The sequence below is a fragment of the Heloderma suspectum genome, chromosome 7 (assembly GCF_057233095.1).
Source record: "Heloderma suspectum isolate Gila_16-S chromosome 7, 16-S_ref, whole genome shotgun sequence".
Taxonomy (NCBI): Eukaryota; Metazoa; Chordata; class Lepidosauria; order Squamata; family Helodermatidae; genus Heloderma; species Heloderma suspectum.
Genome location: NC_139464.1, coordinates 114,190,900 through 114,205,818, shown reverse-complemented (window position 1 = coordinate 114,205,818; position 14,919 = coordinate 114,190,900). Strand labels below are relative to the sequence as shown.

The following is a 14,919-nucleotide window of genomic DNA, read 5'->3' as shown; positions in this document are numbered from 1 at the left end:
AGTTGGGTATATCTTCCCCTTTCTCCCTTGCTTTTCGCTTCCGTTCTTTCCTCAGCTACTTGTAAAGCCTCATCAGACAGCCACTTGGCTTTCTTGCATTTCTTTTTCTTTGGGATGGATTTCGTTGCTGCCTCCTGAACAACGTTATGGACCTCCGTCCGTAGTTCCTCAGGCACTCTGTCTATCAGGTCTAATCCCTTAAATCTATTCCTCACCTCCACTGTGTATTCATAAGGGATATGATTTAGGTCATACCTGTATGGTTTAGTGGTTTTCCCTACGTTCTTCAATTTCAGCCAAAATTTTGCAAGAAGCAGCTCATGATCTGAGCCACAGTCAGCTCCAGGTCTTGTTTTGACTGACTGTATGGAGCTTCTCCATCTTTGGCTGCAAAGGACATAATCAATCTGATTTTGATAATGACCATCTGGTGATGTCCATGTGTAGAGTCATCTCCTGTGCTGTTGGAAAAGAGTGTTTGCTATGATCAGCGTGTTCTCTTGGCAAAACTCTATTAGCCTTTGTCCTGCTTCATTGTGTACACCAAGGCCATGCTTGCCTGTTATCCCGGTGATTTCTTGACTTCCTACTTTAGCATTCCAGTCCCCTATGATGAAGAGGACATCTTGTTTTGGTGTTAGTTCTAGAAGGTGTTGTAGGTCTTCATAGAACCGATCAACCTCAGCTTCTTCGGCCTCAGTGGTTGGGGCATAGACTTGAATTACTGTGATGTTGAATGGTTTGCCTTGGATTCGTACTGAGATCATTCTATCGTTTTTGAGATTGTACCCCAGTACTGCTTTTCCCACCCTTTTGTTGACTATGAGTGCTACTCCATTTCTTCTAAGGGATTCTTGCCCACAGTAGTAGATACAATGGTCACCTGAATTAAATTCGCCCATGCTTGTCCATTTTAGTTCGCTGATTCCCAAGATGTCGATGTTCAATCTTGCCATCTCATGTTTGACCATCTCCAGCTTACCTTGATTCATTGATCTTACATTCCAGGTTCCTAAACAATATTGTTCTTAATTCAAGTCAGAGCAGCTTAGAAACCCTCAACTGGGATTTTAAATAGCTGTGTGCCGCAAAATAAGATTTGCCCAGAGCAACAGCAGGCTATCCCCTATGAGTTAATGCCCATTCCAAAAAAATCCAATTTATATGCTACATGCTCCCGATGGCCACCCAGTTATGAATAAGGACCTGAGATATGAACAGCTTACACACACACACACACACACACACACACCAGGATAGGCTTCTGGTGCAAAATAAAATAAAAGGCTGTTTTGTAAGGCCACCAGCTCCTTGCTCATCTATGAATTGACAATATAAATCAATACAAGGATTACAATACCCGATCTGGGAGTGTTTTTCACAAACGGAATAGGCATCAGCATACCTCAAGCAGAGGGGAGATTGGGGAACCTGAGGAAAACCTGCCTGCATATTCTAGACTCGAGAGACCAGCACAATGGACTGCAGGATTTGAATCCATGACCCACAGTGAACCGTTCCAAGCAAAAGCACCTCAGCATAATTTAGTGAGGCCACACTTTCCTGGGCTTTTGGAAGCATCCAGTTCTGCTGGATGGGTAAATGGCGGGAGACAGATACGCACAATGGTAACAGTCTTCCTCTCAGCAGAGGGAAAGTCTACCACCAGCCATTTCCACTGTCCTGGAATTCGATCCAGGAGAAGGGTACAGAGAAGAAATGATTGTCACTAAAGAACCAGGGGAAACAGACTATATGTTCCAGGGACTTTGCTTGTTGCCATAAATGAAGGTATCTGGATAAGTTGGAGGAATGTCACCTTCCCGCCCCCTCTGCAAGGTCTAAGTGAAAACTAGTTGAGGAACATGCCAAGCGTGGGTGTCATAGGTGACCATGCATACCCAGCTCCCCCAAACATCTCTGATATCCTTTCAGAGTAAGAAGGCTTTGGAAGATATGAAAGGCCCATTCAGAGGACTTTGCATGAGTTCATCAAATTCATCTATCCCTTCTTCAGGCTGCTTTTGTGTATGGCAGGGGGGAAAGTCGAAACATTCTTAACAGGAAGAGAGCCCATGGGGAAGCTGCACTTGTTGAAATGCTCCCTTCTAAAAATACCAGCTGGATTAATTACTGAGACTGCAACCCTAAACACACTAGAAAGTAAGCCCCCCACTGAAGAAAGTGGGACTTCTGACTAAGCATGCCTAGGATTGAACTGTGAATCTAGGAACTGGCCTGTCACATGTCAGTTATTTCTAGCTGTAAGGTATATATCAGGCAGAAACAAAATACTTTGGATTTCAGAACAAATGTAGCATACAACAATGAGCATATTTAAGTGGTAGATACTGCACCTAGAATTTACACACACACACACACACACGTTTGGAAGGACAAGCCTATGAGTATTCTTATAGCATATTTATGGAAGGAAAGGCTTTTCATGACTAGAGATCAGTTATGCATTAATTCATAGTTCTACAAACCACATTCTTTATGTAATTAAATTTGTACCCCACCTTTCCACAAAATGGTACTCAATGTGGTTAACAATAGTAAAATACAAGTTAAATACTGTTAGGCATGTGCACCCCACTTTTGTGCAGTGAGAGGTTTCAGGGGTTCCAGAACTTACCAAGGATTCAGTTTCCTTAGAATGACATCACCATCGATGTATAGCTTTTCTGTGATATAAGGTTTATTTGCAGATATATACAGGCTGAGCACACTCCCAACAGATTCCAGCTCCCATTAGATGGCCAGGGGAACCCATACTGCCATAGGGTTTCCTACAGAGAGCAAAGTCAGCTCTCTTCCTCTTTTCAGATCCAGTTCCAGCACAGACTGCCCTAACTACAGACTTAGTTTGCTTCTATTATTCTCACAGACCTCTGGATTAGTACATTCCTTAGGGAGAGAGGAAGGAAAGATAAGTTCCCTTTCAGAACAGTCTACATAGCCCATCTCTGAGGACATCCACCACTCGGCTAACAGTAGGGAATCTACCAGGCTAAACTTCCCAACAGGTTTGACACATTCTGCCAGTCTCTTTTCACAACTACAGGTTTGGAGGAATCCTTAAGAAATCATTCAGACTGAATGATAACAATACAAACCCATAACAATACAGAACAAAAACAAAGTCTTGCAGCACCTTAAAGCAGGGGTGGGCAACATGTAGCCCTCCAGATGTTTTGGCCTACACCCATCAGCCCTAGCCAGCATAGCCAGTGATGGGAATTGCAAGCCATAAGGTTTCATGGACACTGCCCTCATCAGATGTGTGAAGTGTTAACCTCAAATTGGCAGATACAAAACAATGAAACATAAAAACAGGTAGGTAAAACATCAATAAAACAGATAAAAACAACAGCCAGTTGAATAAATTGCAACTCTTTCAGTGGCTGTCAGAGTCAGCATATAAGGCCAAAAGACTGTTTGAATAAACATGTATTTGCCTGCCAGCAAAACGTAATTAAAAACGGTGTTAGACAGGCTTCCCTTGGTCAAGAGTCTCAGAGAACTTGGAAGCTGCCACCAGAAAGACCCTCTTGAGTTCCCACCAAAGGCACTTTGGATGTTGGCATCTGAAGATCTTAATACCTGGGCAGGTTCACATAGGAGAATACAGTCTTTTCAGGGCTTTGTAGGTCTTAACTGGCAATTTGAACTGTACCTGGAAATGGACTGGTAGCCCTTGAAGCTGTTGTAACATGGGGCTTGCATGCTCCTTCTAACCAGCCCCAGTGTGGCTGCAATATTCTAACCATTGATAGAAGTGCTGTGGTATTTCCTGTAGGTGGCATAAGGGCATCACAGAAAAACCATATTATTTACATTTACACTGCACCTTTTAATGCTGGTAAGGAAGTGTTCAGCTGCATAGTGGCTTTGCAGTAAAATTTATTACCACATATAGGATAGGCCCGGGTCTTTAACAAACATCATTGAGTTGCTGGTTTCCATTACAGAAACATAGTAGACAGTACAGATGATGGATATAAAGATGGGAAAGTGGAAGGCCGGGGAAAAAGAACCTGTTTTGCCTGGTGAGATTAAAAGGTGAAAAGACACAGTCAGAAAGCTGAGACACCATAAATGACTTGAACACTTGAAGTTAACAAGATTCAGTCACTAGAGGTCAACAAGCCAATAGATGGAGATAAGGCCGGGCATCCAACCCCAGCAAGCTGGTGTTATATTTGCCTGACACTGCAGGTGAGAGTTAATTACTGTTTGTAGTGACAGTACCAAAGGTTGCCTCTTTTCAAGCCAGAACAAACAGCTCTGATGCAGAAGAAAACTACGCAAATGAGAAAACCCTCAATAAAATAAAGCGGTAACTGGTACCATTTACAGTACTGCGTTAAATGATAGTAATGCATTGCTTTCCAAAAAGTTCTGGCGAAGCTTAGTTGCTGCCACTACAAAAGTAGGTACTTTCCTGGTGACACCCTCATTGACAACTTCTAATGTGTACAATTCATCTGTATTCCAGTGTGAACCAGTAGCGCTTCTCCAGCTGTGTTAATACAGTCATGGAAACAAATACTGAGGAAGGTTCTCACTTTCCCTAGAACTACAGATAGGGAACTGGCCGGAAAAAATTAGTACGAGATATTTCTAAATACTCTTTTATCCTAGTTTCTCCTTGGCCTACAATATGGGAAGAGTTAACATGTCCATTAATATGACATCACAAAGATGCACATCTGTGGAAAATGTGTTGAACCTTTTCCTACTAGAGATCTAATTACTTCATTTCACACACAATTTTTAGAGGTTAATTGTGGGAAGAAGGATCAGAGTGCATCTCCAATGTCCTCCCAACAGTGACATCCATTTCTGAACAAGGGAATCACATACTTTTTTGTTTTTGTTTTGGTATTGTGTAAGCGAAATTGAAGGCCTTGAAGTGGAAAAGCAGGCAATAAATAAATAAAGAAGAGTATAATGTTGCCCTCACTGTAACACTGAAAGCTATATATTCTGTGGCTTCTCTGTTGCCAGTGTTTAGTTCCTGTGCCTTCAGACACCTCTTTGGCTCATTCCGGCGTTATGAGGTCAGTCAGGGGCCAAATTCCACCCAAACGAGTCACCAACTGGCCATCACTGACCTATAAAGTTCACAGCACCAGCCTCCCATAGTAACTGCAGGGTTGTCCCAGGGGGAAATTGTGCTTGAGTTTCTCTGGATCAGTGTTTCTATGTTTGCAGTCGTGAGCTACAGTACCTACATAGAGGCATGGGAAAGTACCAACAACTCTTGGATGGGACCATTCCCAGATCGGATGTACATATGCTGCAAAGATGGCAAGCCAGTTCCAGCAAGAAAGAAAGAAAGAAAGAAAGAAAGAAAGAAAGACCTCCACTTAAAATAATAATAATCCCAACTCATTTTGTATGCAAAGTTAGCCACTTTCATCTTTCACAGTCAACTTTGTTTTTTTGTAGAGCCATCTGTTTTATTTATGCATTGTGTCTGTGTGTGTTTTAATTTTTTGTTTTATTTCCTTGTTACAGTGTGTCAAGGTCTTTTGGAAAGATTTTACAGTTCTTTAAAAGAAAAGCTTTCTGATTTCTCCATGGCTTCTATAGAGAATGAATTAGTCAGGAGTTGCATGAATACAAAAGGAAAATAAAACCGCTTGGTATGTCCTTCTTTCTGTCTTTCACTTGTCTCAAATACTTCAATTGAAATTACTTCAGCTGTGAGAGTTTGGGGAGGGGACAGGGAGAGGTCTCTGACCCAAACAGCACTGAATTGCTGTTGACAACATGGCTCCTTCCCCCCCCCCCCGTAGTGTTACTACCTTGGGGCCACAAGCGATGCAGCTACCAAGATACTTAGTGAAGTCAGCCGTCCAATGAGTGCCCATGTACCTGTGTCTAAAATCTGTGAGAAGCTGAAGAAAACAGACATTCAGATCTGTGAGCTCAAATACGGTATGATGAAATGCACATGCAGAGCAAACAAGGGTGGATGATAAGCTAAACATGGCCACTCTGTTCATGGTGGCCACTTTTTGCTTCTGCCCATGTGGTTCCCTTTTTCTTCTTATCATTTGCCACAAGAAAGATTTTTAAAAGATTTTTTCCCTCATGTCTGGGGATTTTCAGGTTTGTGTTTTGTAGTTGTTCATAAACGAGTCATATTGATCTGGAATTATGATTTCAACCTTTAAGAAGTGGTTGCCACAATTTCTCTCTTATTGCTGGGTGATTCATATGGATTTCCACTTTCCCACTTCTTAAATGACTGCATCTTTTAAGGAGGAGATGTGAGAACTATTATATAATGCCTTTGAATTAAGTTAAGTATTAACAACAAACCAAGTAGTCTGAATAAAGTTCACTTTCCCTAGTCAGGTTTCATCATTTTAGTATTATTCACTGGTGTCAGAATTACAGTTTTGATGAGAGGCAAAAGCATTCTGTATCATCAGCTCAGGCATTGCCATGTACTACTTCCGTTCCACATATATTTCCAAGCGTGATTTTTATGCAGGAAATTAGATGGCTGCTGGCCAGTTTCTCAGAGCTGTCACCGCCTCTGAGCCTTCAGTGGTTTTGGAAGTGAGTTCTGCTAATAAAGTGCCTCAAGGATTAACCTGTCCATATAAGCTTAATTGGGGCGGTGGAGGGGGAAATCCTGTTTAGGTCCAAAGCCATAGAAAGAGGGTGGCCAAGTTGTTAACGTACAAAAATTAGGGGCTTTCCACATGGTACACAGCATTTGCCAATGAAAACACCACTGGATGGGGAACCACGCTTTATATTGAGTTTGTGTATTTTCAGTTTGAAAACATAGGCTGGTCCTGACTTGTGTCACTCACACTTTTCATTTCCAGTTGTACATTTAAGACATCTTAGATTTACATGAGGAGGAGAGTCAACCTTGAGTGCTTCTCCATTCTCAATTTCTGGTACTAGCAGAATTCTAACTATAAAGTTGTTCAAGTTCTTGGATCCAAATATTACTCACACTCACCATCCTCAGGACTAAAATGCCAATAAAGAGCTTTTAGGAGGGGAACAAAGTCTGCTGAAGTCATTGTGAAGATTCCCAGAGGATTTGGCCTTCATTATTTTCACATTGAGATGAGTAACCAGAACCGTATACAAAAAGTAAAAATAAAATGATCAGGAAGTTGGGGAACCTTCTCTATGAGGAAAAGCTAAAGTGTTTGAGGCTTTATAGTTTTCAAAAGTAGACCATGGGGTGCAGGCATGATAGAGGATTATGAAATTATGAACCGTTAAAAGAATGGATCCAGATTAACTTTCTTCCTCACAATACCAGAAATTGGGACCACCCAATAAAATAGTTCAACAAGCATAGGGAACCACATTGGTCCATTACAAAAATTTCAAAATCACCATTAGGTAATACTTTTATTAGGAACAACCAAAATGTCAGGAAATAATGAGGACGCGTTTGAGTTCTCCATAGTTATTAATCAGGGTGGGGTGGATGTTAAGCAAAATGGAAGGGAAGAAAAAACTGGCTTGATGATGAAGCCATGAGGTTTGTGTTTTGCAGTACAATCCTATGCATGTTTAGACAGAAAAAAAGTCCTACAACTCCCAGCATGCTCCCGCCAGCATGCTGGGAACTGTAGGACTTTTTTCTGTCTAAACACGTATAGGATTGTGCCCTTAGTCTTTCTTGAGATGGAGTGTTTTAAGAGGATGCAGACTTAATTGGATGAGGTTCTACAATTGCTGTGCAGACTTCAGGCTGCTGGGACAAAGAAGCAAAGCGTGGCTGACTCCTCCATTCTGAAATTATAAAACCTAGCAGTTAGAATCAGGATCAACAAAAGAAAGTATTTCTTCCTACAACTCATATTATTTCACTTCCATAGTGTGTGGTGGTAGTGGCCACTAACTTAGGGCCAAACTAGATGTTCTTTAATTTACTTACCTCCATGTAACTGCGTGGGGGCCCAATTTGGATCAGGACCATGGCGACTTGGGAGGGGGGATTTAAGTTTCCCCCTCCCATTTTTGTACTGAAATTCCACCCCCACTGGGGGGAGGATTGAAAAAAGAGTCCAGTGGATATGTTTTTTTCTTTTTTTAACCCCCACCCCACCAGGGGTGTGTGTGGAATTTCGGCATAAAAATGGGAAGTGGGGAGTTTCAGGGCTCCTTCACACTGAGCTTTTATCCTGTGATTGAGATTGCTCCTTCACGGAAGTTTGCAGGCTCTTTACATGACGCCGTGATCATTCAAGGCGTCTCCTGCACGAAATGCCCTTTGTTCCGTTTTTAAATAGATTGCAGATAATGAGCTATCAAATCACCCCATTGTGTTCCGCTTCAGTTTTCTCCATGAAAAGGGCAAAAGCAGCAAGTAGAGGAGCGAGATCAATGAAAGATAATGGAAGACTTAGATGCAGGGAGAAGGAGGGGGAAGGGGAGGGAGGAAAGGAAGCGCATGTAAAGGGAGTCAGTTGTGATCCTGCATTTAAAACGGAAGCAGAAAGCCCCATTTTAAATGCAGGATTTTAGGCTGGTGTAGAGATGCCCTAAGTCTCCCCTCCTGAATCAGCATGGTCCTGATCCAAATTGGGGCTGCATGCACGTACACAGAGGTAAGTAAGCCAATCACACATAGCAGAACGTTTATGTTGGCTCTTAGATGGCTTTTATAAAAGGATTAGATAAACACCCTATTTGAATGTTCAAGCCTCATGCAGTTAGACCTGGGGGATGGGAGCAGAGCTCCCCACCCCCTCTTTCTTGTCCCTGTAACCCATGGCCCTACATGTGTTGCAGGTCCAAGGTCTCAAGCACGGACCCTATTCAATGCATGGAGGCTGAAAGAAATGTGAATTAAGACCGGATGCTACTTCCTGTGTTCTACAATTTGACAGAGGGCTTCATCACACTGAGCTTTTATCCTGCGATTGAGATGGCTCCTTCACAGAAGTTTGCGGGCTCTTTACATGACGCCGGGACCCTGCCGGGACCCTCCTGCACTAAATGCCCTTTGTTCCATTTTTAAATAGTTCACAGATAATGAGCTATCAAATTACCCCGTTGCGTTCCGCTTCATTTTTTTCCGTGAAAAGAGTTAAAGCGGCAAAAAGAGGAGCGAGATCAATGACAGATAATGCAAGACTCTGATATGGGGAGAAGGGGGTGGGGGAAGGAAGTGCATGTAAAGGGAGTCAGTGGTGATCCTGCATTTAAAATGGAAGCAGAAAGCCACATTTTAAATGCAAGATTTTAGGCTGGTGTAGAGATGCCCTTAGGCTAGGAGATATGGCTGTCTTGACACAATAACATGCTGAGTTTCATATACAAATATATAATTTACACATGCAACCGGTTCAAGTGAAATAAACTACTTTTTATGATAAAGATTCATTCACAGACACCATTCATAGTTAATATAGAAATAGGAAGAAAAGAGTTAGTCTTATCATTCTGTTGGCAGAGGCTCTGTCCCCTCTCCCACCAAAAAGAAGTTGTTGTTTCAGAATTGAGATAATAGGCAGGAACCTCACACATCAGGTAAAAATTCTTTTTTATACCTATAAGTCCTATGCTAACCCTTTATCCATTATGCTATAAGCTTACTACTGATTGGTTATTATAAGGTGGTCTAGCTTCATTTAAGCCTGATACACTAAATCTAAGTACCTCCCTCCTCCAAACCAAAGCCAAAGAGAGCTTTATAGAAATGAAATGAGTGAATAAATAAATAAATAAAATTAACGTTATTACTGATGACTTAGCTAATTCCAGAGAAACTCGAAAAGTCCCTGACTTCTCCTTAAGCATCCTGTCTCTGTACTTTGTGGTTGGCAACATATCTAAAAAGGTACATTAATTGCAACCTGTTCTCTTAAAACTTCTCTCTTTTCCAAAACAAATGACTCTACTATCCAAACAAATACTTCCCAAAATTCACTCTGGCACAAACTAAACCTATTGAACCAGTATTTTACCAGGCCTAGTGATCTTTGGTTCTTTCAGCTATCCCATCCTATACCTAACTTATACTATCAATGTATACTATACTAACTTATACTTACTCTTATATGTAAGTAAAAACCTTATGTCAGGTTAATGTAGCCTCCTGTCTTAAAATAAGCTCAGTTTCTACACTTTATAAGCTCCCAAGAAGACTCCCCGCATGACTTGGAACCCTACACATGTAGTTTCCCCACTTCAGACCCTACAACATGTGGAATGCTGCAGGCCAACAAGGGGGGGAGAGGAGAGCAAGTGTGATCTCACTCTTGGAGTGGCTAGTTATCCTCTTTTACAGAGGACAGCTCTCTGTTTGATGGACAGTCCAGTCCAACCTTACTATAAAGATAAAGAACCATCAGAAGAAAGAGCTAGGCCTTGGAGTTGCCCATTGCCAGCACCTGAACAGAAGACTGAGCAGGGTACGCAGGCCACCTGATCACAGCCTTCCACGTTATGGTGAGGTGTACTGTATTTCTATTTAAATTATTATAATAATTTATAAATTAGCATCTGCAAATGTTAGCATCCTTTAGCAAATTTTTGCAGATTAGCATCGGCAGATTCTAAGCATATACATTAGCATCTGCAAATTTTATGCAAATTGGTGTCCTCTTTCATCCTCTTTTTTGGTGATGTGTTTCCTCATTTGGGGGGATTCATAAGTGGCCCCCACCTTCCCTTATGTGTTTCTAACCATGTGAGGCTGGAACACCTAAACAGGGCTAAAGTCACATACAAATCTTCAAAGGTTATTACTCAAGTTAGCTAAATAGAACCGTCTTGTTCAGAGGTGGTATACTAGATACACAATGGAGGATGGGCTTCACCCATGAGATTCCATGGGCATCTGGCTGGTAATTGGAGACAGTCTCTGTAGTGTGTATTAGCATGCAAATTGGGAGAGCAATTTTTTTGCGAGAGCTTGAACTGTGGAGGAGGGGGCTTCTTTATTTAAAATTAAGTAAATTAAAAATAAACAGAACCTATGATGCAGATTTTTTACAGAAAGAAAACTTGATTTAACATCGGTAGACCTCTCTAAGATGAGAGTGGCTGAGCTGAGGAAGATCCTGGATAGCTGGGGAGACGTGTGCAGAGCGTGCATTGAAAAAACGGACTTTGTGAACCTGATTAAGGAGGTTGCACCAAAACATACAGCTACAACTTCTAGAGCTGACCTCTGATGGAATGGTACCTGATCTAAGCACGTGCCTGTTTACTCCATGGTGTTGTATCTTTCACCACAAACAATGAGAACGTGTTCTCACTTAACTTATAGGAATAATTCCAAGGAATTTGTTATAAATAAATGCTAATCGAAGTTCATGGTCCTTGGAAATGGCAAAGTATAATGAGAATTTAAGTAGAAGAGAAAGACAGGCACAATAAATGATCAGGAGATAATGACTTCAGATAAACATCATGAAACTTGGTTAAGTGTATGTATCTGTGTGTGTGTGTGTGTGTGTGTGTATCTCTGTGTGTATATGTATCTGTGTATGCGTGTGTGTGTGTGTGTGTATATATATATATATATATATATATACGTGCGCTCACACACATTTGCAGAAGATTGGTGAGAGGGAGGCTCATGGCAAAACCTCCCCTGGGGAAACGTTCTCAGGAAAACACGGGATTTTCAGTTCCCCGTTTCATTCACAATGCTACACAATGCTAACTTGCAGAGGAGAATAGACCAGCGTTCACTAGTTTCTGTAAAGGAATTTACAGCTATTATGAGGTGTGCTCTTATTATTGTTGAAGCATTGAGAAGATCAGCTTATTGTGCTATAATTCCTGTTCCCCTCCACCAGCTCCAATTCAACTTGTGGGGACTTTATCATTTGACCACCATGTAGAAGGGGTACACGTGAAATAGCCCTGCGCCCTCACTTCTAGTATATGCCATCTCAAGATGCAGCGGTGGGGGTGGGGTTTCTTTTCAGAAGTGTTCATAAGAACGGCTTTAAGTCTCTGGTGATAGCACCTGAATGCTAACGGGGCACTGAAAATGCAAGAGAACTCATTTTTAATAGAACATACTATGTCCCAGTCAATCTGGGTTTTCATTCAGTTTTGAAACAGAGAAATTCAAATATGGCATTTTTGCAGTCACTGGTGTGAAAGTGTTGTGCGTCTCCTAGAGGCATCTTCACAGTCGATTTAGTGTGGAGTGGGAACTCTTTGATATCGTTCATGGCACATGATGTGGTCCCCAATCCGCAGCATCCAGCAGCTTCTGGCCTGAAAAGCCAAATTTTTGGAAACTCGCTCCATTTTTTAAAGTTAAGTTGGCTCCCAAACGGTCCCACTGTTGTGTGCCCCATCCCCACCCACACCCTGCATTAAATCCTGGGGGTGTCTCTGTGATGTGGCTGTGACCTGGCAGTGGCGTGGTCAAGAGGTAGGGCCACCCTTCCCTTTTTTCCCATTCACAATAGGGGCTTTTGGAGGCTTCCTCTCCCACTTCCCGCTGTAGCCTCTTTGCCCATTTACAACGAGCACCCTGCCTTTCTGGAGCCAGGGATGGAGCAGGCAAGCGTGAGGCAGCGGGGATGGTGGGGTCGGGGAGCAAAGGAGCAGTTCCACTCTCTGCTGTTTCTCATTCATAAATCGGGCAAGGAGGAGGAAGCCACCATGAAAGTCCCATTCTGACGGGGAGGAATAGCGCTGTGGTGCTTTTATACCTGAGCAAGGCAGGCCAGTTAGTCCCATTGAGGTAAATCGCCATTCTGACGGGGAGAAATAGCAGTCTGATGAATGGGCAAGTCAGGCTAGTTACAGAATTGGTATTACTTGCTCTCTGATTTATAAGAGCTGGGGGGCCTAGGGGTGGGGAAAAGCCTCTCTCATTCGCTGCGCGGCACTTCCTGGGTCGATGACGTTCAGCTCTCCTCCCACGCTCTGCCCACCCAACCCCAAAATTTCAAACTCTATGTGACTGGAAAAGTGTTTTTTTTTTTTTTGGTGCTGTATACTCCACTTTTCTTGCTTTGTGTGTCCCTGACAGACCAAAGCTGATTTCATGAAAATCCGGATAATACCCCGATGCACTTCTCATTCCGTTGTCATGTAGATTCGGCCTCCTAGTCAGACCATGATAGAATAAAACCCTGGGGTCAAAAGTCACATCACACCTATTCCGGTAGTTCATTCCTTAAAAATATATATGCAACAATTGTTTAATTTTGTATGAAACTGTTGAGAAATCCAGATGAGCCAGAAGCTCATTTGATTCAGCTGGCATGATTCTGTGGAATGCCTAATCACGGAATCAAGCATTCCCTACTATCCCTTATAAAGGAGTTACTTTATTCATGTATTAGATTTATATCCTACCTTTCTTTGGCAAGTTTCACAGAATCTCATTTCACAGAATCGGATTTGCACAAAACAGATATAATCAATTAATACAGAATTACAGCAAACATAGGAATCATCATGTGGAGAATTGGTTTGGCCCTGCAAGCTGTTGTTTGTTATTTATTTACTCCATTTATACCTTGCCTCCCCTCTAAGAAATCTAGGGTAGCAAACATGGGGTTTGAACCCACAATTCCTTGGTCAGAGCACAATATTCTATCCACCACAGCACCCTGGCTCTCTCTTTGACAACTACACTAGCAGAGATTAAAAATGGTAGCTGGATTTGGCGCATGTTATTCTATGCACAGATGTGCCAATAAATCCTCTTCTTATGCTAGTAGACCCAAGTTTAAAACTGAGACAGAAGAAAGCGATTTTCAGACAATGTTTGGTTAGCAAGACAGTTTATTGGGTTCCACATTTGGCTTAACAGCTTGTTAATCATCATAGGAAGACTTGCACGGCACGCAGCAGCTTGGAACATAGTTCCGTAACAGAGTGCGCATTCTGATGCCAATGCCCAGCAGCTGTCATGAAGGGCTAATCTTTTTTTCCTCATGGCTCCTAGGCTGCCATGCTACAACAGCAGTTGGCAACAGTCCAGATGTGCTTCATGCCTCCCTGTGTCACCTGAAGAGAAGAGGAAGTCCATTGTCCACCTACCATGGAACTGGTGGTAAAGCAAGAAGCTGTGAGACACTAGCTACTGTTTCAGCCGCAAAGAGAGTTTGTCCAGAGGACAAAGCTCGGTTCACCCTCCCGTACTATGTTAGTATCCCTGGACTATTGTAAGCTGGATATGCACAGAGTCGATTTACGGGCCTGGTTAAGATATGTGTGGGGGCTTTGTGGAACTCGGGACTCCAGCAAAGGAAGGTTTCTGTGCACTTATAACAACAGACCTTCTCAGAAAATAACACTATGCTATAGAATAGATTCCCAGAAGCTTCACTGGCATCGCTAGCATCAGTGGAGGCTGGTGGCTCCAATGTCAGTGAGGTGATGAATCCGCTCCAGGTTTCAGTCAGAACTCTTTAGAATTCTGACTGAAACCCAAAGCAGATTCACTGCCCCACTGACATCAGACTCCACTGCCTAGCACTGCTAGTGCTCAAGAGTTAGGAAGTTTCAGAATGCAACCTTTTACAGGGTGAGCTTCTTTGTGGGGAAAGACACTGGAGACTTGTGGTGTTTTTCTAATATCTATTTTACCTCCCGCACTATGGTCCTGCTTGTCCCCTGCTGTCAAGGTTCCGTTAATGACCTGGACCCCTTGAGCAACTTTTGAAGGATCTCTTGCCTCCTTAAGAGTTCCACTTTCCTTCTTTTAAACTTCCCTTTCCCAATAACGTGGAGTTTAGGCTGTAGACATGGGGTGACTGGCAATCTAGACGCAGGATTTAACCACAACAGCATCCTTAGTAGATTTAGAACAAGCAATTCACAACGAAACGTATTTACAGAATACAGCTGAGTGATACAAAAGGCATTAAAAGAAAATAAACGTTGCAAAACACAAGTTCCTTTACCCTGCACTTAGACTTTTCTAGGCCACTTCTT

At 42.4% G+C, this 14,919-nt stretch overlaps 1 protein-coding gene across 1 annotated transcript; it reads left to right on the top strand.

Moving 5' to 3' along the window:
* The first annotated feature begins 1,865 nt into the window (after positions 1-1,865).
* CDNF (cerebral dopamine neurotrophic factor) lies at positions 1,866-11,177 on the top strand. Its single transcript, XM_084811913.1, is given in 4 exon segments — positions 1,866-1,887; positions 5,527-5,654; positions 5,808-5,949; positions 10,999-11,177. Coding segments are annotated over 4 exon segments (471 nt in total).
* The last annotated feature ends 3,742 nt before the right edge of the window (positions 11,178-14,919 follow it).